This window comes from Chinchilla lanigera, unplaced genomic scaffold (genome assembly GCF_000276665.1).
Source record: "Chinchilla lanigera isolate Chin_1 unplaced genomic scaffold, ChiLan1.0 scaffold00032, whole genome shotgun sequence".
Taxonomy (NCBI): domain Eukaryota; kingdom Metazoa; phylum Chordata; class Mammalia; order Rodentia; family Chinchillidae; genus Chinchilla; species Chinchilla lanigera.
The window spans coordinates 6,522,663-6,531,304 of NW_004955433.1; the positions used below are offsets into that span (position 1 = coordinate 6,522,663).

The 8,642-nt window shown below is 42.5% G+C and overlaps 1 protein-coding gene across 1 annotated transcript in view; it reads left to right on the plus strand.

The window, feature by feature from the left end:
* Enoph1 (enolase-phosphatase 1) overlaps nucleotides 1-8,642 on the plus strand; it is a gene marked incomplete at its 5' end in the record, with an annotated part of 26,690 nt that continues 18,048 nt past the window's right edge. The window contains 1 exon segment of the mRNA XM_005388244.2: nucleotides 1-222. Coding sequence (XP_005388301.1) covers nucleotides 139-222 — 84 coding nt within the window.

Here is an 8,642-nt window from a genome sequence, read left to right on the forward strand (position 1 = left end):
TCCGTGGCGCGAGCGGCCAATGGGCGCCTGCTCCCTGCGGGCTCCGCCCCGTCCCGCCCACGCGGTCCCGGCCGCCGTCGCCAGCCCGGGTGCTTGTGGGGCTCCGGGAGGGCAGAGCCGGGCTCACCCGGCGGGGAGATGGTCGGGCTCTCGGTGCCCGCTGAGGTCACCGCAATCCTGTTGGATATCGAAGGTACCACCACCCCGATTGCTTTCGTGAAGGTGAGGGGCGGAAGGCCTGGGAAGCAGCGCGCGCCGAGACCCGAGCTCCGGGGCGCGGTGGGGACGTGGGGAGGTGACGGGCGAGCTTCTCCGCGGCACCATCTTCCTTCGCCCGGTCGTTGCTCGTGGCTGGAGGCGGATGGTGAGGAGGGACGGAGGTGGCCGCAAAGCACGCTGGGGACCGGTGGGCGCCCCTTGCCACGCAGGTGAGCGTGCTTGGTGTGCCCGCTTCGGAGTGGTGGGGCGGCGGGCGACACATAGGGGTTCTTGGGGACTGGCCCCTCAAAATGGAAAGTGTGAAGCGTGGAGGTGCCCACCCTGGCATCTTGGCCCTGCCCTCCTGCGGGTGCCTGCCCTGCACTCCTGTGATCTGTGGTCCATAGCCTTGGTTGATGGAGACACTCCTTAGGCTCCGTGCATTTCCCTCAAAACCACAAAACTTGAAGCTTTTATTCAAAGCGTTCCTTTTGGTGACCACTGCTTGTGTGCATGCAATTCACAAGCTGATTGTTTTACATCATAACGGGCTCCTTTTGTCTAGTACTCTCTCAGAATAAACACCAAACGGTATTGTAGTTTTTAAAACAAGTCTTTAAGCTTGTGTTCTCATAATTCAGCTTCCAGAGGTTTAAGAGTTCATTTCAGGTGCAAGTGTTAGAGATGCTTGTACAGAATAAGAGAGGTACGGTAGGAAAGACCCCAGTGATCGAGGAAACTGAGCAGCTTGTTTTAAATTTCATTTTTAAAAAGTACCTGTGAAGAATGATTTTCTGGCTGTAGGTTATAGTACAAAATTCATACACACTTTTAGGACTCCAGATGTAACAAGTACTTAAATTTTTTAGAATCACATTACTGGGCAGCCTAGCAAATTTTCCTCTATGGAAATTTTCAGGATTGCCCAAATGCTGATAATTGCGTGTGTGTGTGTGTGTGTGTGTGTGTGTGTGTGTGTGTGAGAGAGAGAGAGAGAGAGAGAGAGAGAGAGAGAGAGAGAGAGAGAATAGTTGCTTTCTTGGTTTTCAGAGAAAAAAAGATTTCTAATTTTTGTGGTTTATACTTTACAGCTGACTAGCTTCACTTTACCTCTCTCGCTGTCTGTTGTGAGGAAGACGGATAATGACAGTGGAGATGGTGGTGTGGCATTAGATATTTACTACTCTTGCAAAGTTGATTTTGGAGAAGATGAAATCTCATACAAATAAATTTTGTAACAAAAACATAAGACCCCTCCCCCACTTTTCTGTCCTGCTGTTTTTTCTGCCAGGCGACTTTAAAAGCCACTTGTGGAAGTCCTTGTGGCAGATTTAAGTAATCAGAGAATTTAAAAAGCCCTAATGACTGAAATAGTTCTGACACCAGACTATATATAAATACAAGGCAGGCTGCAAAAGAAAGATTACAGAATCTTAAAGAATAGTTTCTTGTGCCCTGTCATACACTATGTTACTGTTTGTTATTATTTGTTACACGTGAACTTAGGGAAACCAGTATTTCTAAAAGTATGTTAAGAATGTTAGATCGGTGCTAATATACCCAAAGATTCCATCAAACCTACCTTGGGAAATGCTATGCCGAATGTGTTCATTTAGGTTCATTTATTGCGTGACTTCTCAAAGCTTGTCTTATATGTCCCTGTATCCTCACACTTTGTGCGTCTTCCTTTGAGAGTGGAGTTTCGTGTATGCAGGAACAGGGAGCAGAGTACCTCAAGGAATGAATTTTTGGACACTTTAAAAGATGTTGAATTGTATGCTTGAACTTTTAAGCATGAAACTGGAAGACGTTCTGTTTAGCCTTAGTCAGTCAGAGTAGGGATGTGAACTTGTCGCCCTGCTTCCTCTGGGATGGGGAGGAAACTGAGGTGTATACACTGTATTAATTTTACTGATTAAAGGTGTGAAAAGCTGAACAATATCCATGGGATTTGAACCCAAATTGTCTTACCGGAAACTCTTACCCGTTGCATTACTGCACTCAACCCCTGTAATGGGTCCACAGTGTTTGTCCAGGCGTCTTTTCTTGGCCCTAAATGACAGTTTATATGCAAGCACTTCAATAAATATGAAGTACTATAAAAGTATATGGGGACAGGTTTCACTTGACACTACTTCATGGTGATAGGTTAGGCTTGGACCCTTGACCCAGAGTAACTATAGAGGAGTCTTACCTGTGTGTTTGGTTCTGCAGTTAGAGGGTACTGTGAAAATCGGAATAGAGTTGTTCAGAAATTTCCCTGAAGTGCCCATAGGAAGTTGGCATTCTTTGGAAACTGATTTTCCATCTTTAAGGAAAGGTGGAAGCCAGTTTTTCCTTTAGGGTTGAAACATACTCTTCCTTCTTCCCTTGAGCATCAAATGACGTAATTGATTTGGGATTAGGTGATAAAAAATGAATAATATGTTAACATCAGCCTCACACTGTGCTACTCAGCCAGAGACCCTGGATAAGGAGGCTGCCCTGGGAACTGATTTATTTATCCTCATTGGGTGGCATGGCAGACAGATTGCTGGCACTGTTTTTTTCCTTTCTATCTTTTTTGCTGAGCACATACAGTTAAATGTGTATGTGATGCCACATAAATATATAATACAGCGTCAACGGTCCAGGATATTTTAGGAGATTTCGTAGGACCTTTCTGGAAGATGGTGTTTTCTGTTAATTTGTTGCTCTGTCAGTTCACACCTTTAACCCTGAGGTTCCAGGGAACATCAAACAGTGGTTCTACTTGCTAGCTATCTGCATCTTTTTTTTTTTTGTACTGGAGATGAAACCCCAGGGCCCCCACACATACTAGGCAAGAGCTCTACCATTGACCTACACCTCCAGCCCTTCAATTTAATTTTAATTTAACTTAGAGTCTTGCTAAGTGGCCCAGCCAGGCCTTGAACTTTAATCCTTTGCCTCCTGAGTACCTGGGATTTCACCAAGCCTGGCTATTATAGCGTATTTTCTGAGTCATAGAATTTTCTAGAGCAGGGTAGGCAGCTGGCTAGGATGATCTAATCAATGTGATTGACTAATTACTCATAGGAGAAACTAGTGCCTGAGGGGTGCCCTGGGTAAGGACTGTCAGAGTTGGTTGAGAGCAGAATAAGAGTTGAACCCAGCTTTTCTTAGATGTTGCCCCTGCATCTATGTCCACAAAGCCCATGAGCTCTGTCCCTCGGCAGGACGTGACAGGTCCATCTGGAGTGGAGTTTTTTTGAGCTGTTGACTTTGAACCTTTACCATGTTGCTCTCCCACATACTTTAACAGAATTGAAACAGCACTGCCAGTAAAAATTACGTACCCATTATTGTACTACTAACAGGTTTTTAGATACACAATTATCCCTTGTTATATTGCGGTTCACTTACTGCAGCTTCACTCTCTCTCGGTTTTTTTAAAAAATGTATCTAGTATACTTACTTCACTGGGAAGTACCCATATAGAATTTTGCATGTTAAAGTTACATAGGTTTAAGAGTGTAGAAAGTGTTTAAAAGCATATGAAGTGTTTATAAGAGTGTGGGAAAGGTTCATAGAGTGGGAGTAGGAGTGTGGGAAGGGTTTATAGAGCCTTGAAATATATATAAATAATTAAATATAATGCTGCTACTTCGTGGATTTTCACCTTTTGGGGTCTCTGGAATGTAACTCCCAAGGTAGGTGAGGGATCACTGGTAACTATAGTTTAAAGATGTTAAAATAACAAAAATGGCCAAACATGTTGGTGTACACCTGTACTCCCAGCAGTCTGGAAGGCTGAAGTAGGAGGATTGCAAATTCAAGCCCAGCCTGGGTAGTTTAGCCACTTAGTGACACCCTGTCCCAAAATAAGAAAGGGCTGGGGATGTAGCTCAGTGTGAAGGCCCTGATTTTAATCCCCTGTACATGGAACCATCTTGTGTGCCCCCTGGGGTATGGGCACACTACGAAGCAACCACTAGATCTTTGTCCTGGGGATATGATATGCATTTTCTTTGTGCATTGTAGTAGTCTTATTTTTTAGCGTGTAAACCTGTAAACTAACACCATCAACAGTCCTTGCCGAGGTTGTCCTCCTCTTCAGCTATTCTTTCTGAGTTTGGAGAGAATGATCTGTTGTTAAGTCAAATGTCTTGTTGCATATAGAGTTAGTGTATGTTTCAGCAGTTGTGATAGTTGTAATCTATAAAGTTGCTGTAAGCGCTGTTAGTGAATACTGAATCGTTGCCCTTAGTGCGAAAAAACAAGGTTTAGTTCCTGCAAGCCTCTGGTTGTATTTTCACCAACCGATCGATACATAACCTTGTTGTATGTGTGTTTCTGTTTGCCTTATTAAATATATATAATTGATTCTCCAATATTGGATCATGGCCAACTGGATTATAACGAATGCGTAATATATTAAATTTATTACATGTATTTTCTGTGCAAGGCATGTGACAGCCTTTGAACAGCTCTAGATGGCACTTCAGCACTTGTTTTGGGGCCACTTTGAACAGTATAAACCACCTACTAAATAGATCTTGGAAAGGACCCTTGTTTATAGTGTGGGAGCCTAGATAAGCACCGCTTGTTCAGCCTCAGCTGGAAATATGCCCAATTTCTGATGAAAATTTTCACCACTAGGCTGGTGTCCAAAAATGACCTTGAAAGTACCATGAGTATTGATTTTTGGAGTTGTAAGTAAATTTTAGAGGCTGTGGCTGTACTAATCCAGAACCCAGGAACACGAATTGACTGCAGAGGGTGGCATTTCCAAGGAGGACTCAAGATTCTGCGTTGCCATCTTGGTTCTGATCTGCAGACAAGTAGACTTCATAGTGGCCCTGCTTTTGTGGCTGCTGTTGAAATTTATCATTTATGATGTTGAGTATCATGTACAATTTTTTTTTAAGATTTAGATTTAACAGGAAAAAGATTGTGGTGATGTGGAGGTTAGTAAGGGGTGTGTAAAGGCTGGAGCTGTAGCTTAGAGATAAAGATACGGGCTTTGAGAATAAGACACTTGGCAAAGTTTTGAACAAGACTCAGGGAAAACCTACTTAAATTACTGTTACATTCTTGGAAATGTTTTAAGGCTACTCAGGTGAACAAAAAATACCTCATTTTTTAAGTGCAAAATTTCTTGTGGAAATCAAAGCTATAGCAGAATTTTCCAAAGGAAATATGGTATCACAATCCAGGGAGTGAGGTTGTCCTTGATGGTCTCACCTTGGTGTTGGGATTTGATGAATGGGGGTTTGAGTCCTGTGTTTACTTTGTACCAGCAGTAAACTCTCTTTGAACCCAGCTTCTTCATCTGCTAAAAAGGGTTCCCTTGCAGGGATTCAAAGAGATGAAGTTGAATCCCTTCTCTTTCTCTCTGCTGTTGGAGACCAGGACCCTGGGCTAGTCAGTTCTTTCTCTGGAACTTTGGAGATCAGATATTGTTTTCTTTAAGTTTCTTTTTTTAAACCTTATTTCAATTACTAACCCTTTATAGTGACAACCTTCCCTGTTCATGTGATTCATTGCATTTAATTAGATTACAGTTATCTTAATTTAATTACAGTTTAACTTCCTTAATGGGATGTAGAAGACACTGTCTTATCAGTAGCACTGATCAGAAGACACTGTCTTATCAGTATCAGTAATTTATTTTGAATGCAGATTATGGAATCTAACATTCATTTCTAGAGGCTTCTGTTTTCAAAGGGGACACGCAGTGTAAAGGTCCTGTCCTGCTTACCTCAGAAAAATGGAGACAATAGAATCATAATTTCTGAGATAGCAGGGTCCCATGGAGGAGCCAGAACACTGAAACTTCTTGATAGTTCCTAGTGTGGTCTTCGGGAAGGACATTTAAGGAGCATTTCTAATGTCACCACTGCCAAAAATACCTGGCAGATGTCATGGACTTTCCAAGAAGTAGTAAATTCCTGTTCTTAGAAGTATTCAAACAAAGCTTGGAAAGCCATTTTAAGAGATGTTCTAATAATAAAAACAATAAAAATCGCAGAGGTAGAACTGGCTGGCCTTGGCGCCTCCATGCCACACTGCATTTGTCCATTACAGAGCTGGTGAAATGGGTGGCAGGGCTGCTTCCCGCTTGCCCGTGCCATGCCCACAGGCTTCTGGTTTTCATGTGCAGCTGGCCACGCTGCAGAAGTGGTGGTCAAATGACTACAGATCTAATAGATTTGAAGGAGCCAAAGATATTTATAAAGGATGTAGATCTAATTTAATCTCTATAACCTCTCTGCACAGGGAATATTGTGAATAAGTAAACTGAGGCTCAGAGACACTCCTAAATTGAGTTACTGTTTTTTCCTTCTTTTTATCTCTCCTCTCCTCTCCTCTTCTCTTCTCTTCTCTTCTCTTCTCTTCTCTTCTCTTCTCTTTTTCTCTCTTTCTTTCCTTCTGGCTCTCTTGTGTTCTCCTTAGGATTGGAACCAGGACCTTGGAGATGCTAAGTGTGTGCTCTACCACTGAGCTACACTCCCAGCCTGAGTGACCATTTTTGAAAGAGGAGAAAACAGAGTCTACAATTCACAGATACATGAAAACCTAAGTATTGCTTTGGCAGGCGGCAGCTTTCATTAAAACTTTCAGGAAACTTCTTATTGTATGTGAAGTTGTTCTAGACGGGTATTACCATCCTTTCTTAAGATAGTCTGTTATTCAAAACATTTTATCTTAGATATGTAGCTGTTACATTTTAGTAAATACACTTACTTTCTTTGAACAAAATAGTTCTAGTAAAACTTCAATATTATGAAACTTTGATTAAGAAAGATTAAGCTATTTTAGCAAGGTATATACTGAGTTTTACTACTAGCAGTCATTCCATTCCCTGGTGATCAACAGGCAAACTTACATTTCTGGCTTTGTTTTGGTACCTTCTCAGGTTCTTGGTTTACAGTGAACTGGCCCTAAAGAAGAAAGTGTAATATTGTTTATGTAGTCCCACCAGGGAACCTGGCCTTTCTGAGTCTCCTGCTCCTTAATAGTTTGCAGTGGATTCAAAGGTGTGTGGCTTCCCACTTTAGGGTGTGACTTGGCACAGTAGAAGAGTGTCACCCAGAGGGGCAGCTGAGCTCCCCACTCACCCTCCTGGGGAGGCTCAATTGGGTGCATGGCCAAGACTTCAGAAAATTAAAGGTTGAATTAGTTCTGAAGATTGCTTAATCAGTTCATGAAAGTGTCTCCCTATCTATCTGTCTGTCTGTCTGTCTGTCTTATCATCTATTTAATTCCCCTGATCTTATTGCCACAGGTATCCAATTCTAAGCCCCTTTGGGAACAATACATGGCGTTTTAGTCAGTTTTCCTCTTGCTGGAACGCAATACCCAACACCCGCAACTTAAGAGAGTTTTAATTTAACTCACGGTTTCAGGGGATTCAGTCCATGGTCAGCTGGCTCCCAGGAAGCAACGTCAGGGCAGAAGGGTAGAGTGGAAGCAAGATGTTCAGTTTGCAGTGGCCTGGAAACAGAGCAGGGGAACAATATCAGGAGGGAAGGGGCAAGGGACCAGATACAGTCCCCAAGGCCATGCCACCATGTCTCAACCAGACACACCCAGACTTGTGCTTTACTAATCCCCCAGGTGGCTCCCAAGCCAGTCGTGTTGACACAGTTAAGCTGAACCACCACATGTGGGAAGGCTCATGTCCAGGCTTTTTCCAGAAAGATGCTGGGTGGTAAGTTTACCCGAGAGAGTGACTTGGACCCAGTGCACAAACATGGTTAGCACAAGGGTGACCTTTCTTCATACTCATCCCAGCACAGCTTATCACTCCTGTGCTGCTAGGGCTCTCTTCCCAAAGCTACAGCCTGGCCATTCTGGTTGAAATTCAGGTTTTACTGTAGCCGTGTCCAAATAACTCACTATTCCTGTTTATTTTGATGTTTTGATACAAGATCGCATTGTGTATCCCAGGCTGGCCTGGGACTTGTGGTGATCCTCCTACCTCAGCCTCCCAACTCACTATTCTTGTCTGTTGCATTTCATTTCCCCTAATTATATTCTCAGGATAACTAACTACTAATTTGTTTTTATAGGGGAGTGGCTTTATTTAAAATGCTATTGACAAATTATAATTTTTTTAAAACTAGTTTTGCCAACCTTTTGCTCTATTGAGATTATACATTTTTATTATAGAAAATTGGTTAGCAAAAAAAAAATCTTTTAAAAATAATGTCATAACCATGAGAGAACTTTTGGAAACATTTGGATCTCTGCTTTATGTAGTCCCCAAAGTAGGATTTTGTATTATTTTTTATTAAAAGAATGTGATTTATTTATTTAATTATCTTTTGAAACACAGTCTCACCAAGTTGCCCAGGCTGGCCTTGAACTTGTGCTTCTCCTGCCTCAGCTTCCTTGAGTAGCTGAGATTGCTCCACCACACTCAAGGAGAATGTGAATTAAGAACCATCATGGTGCCTACTTTTCCTTTCTCTCTCTCT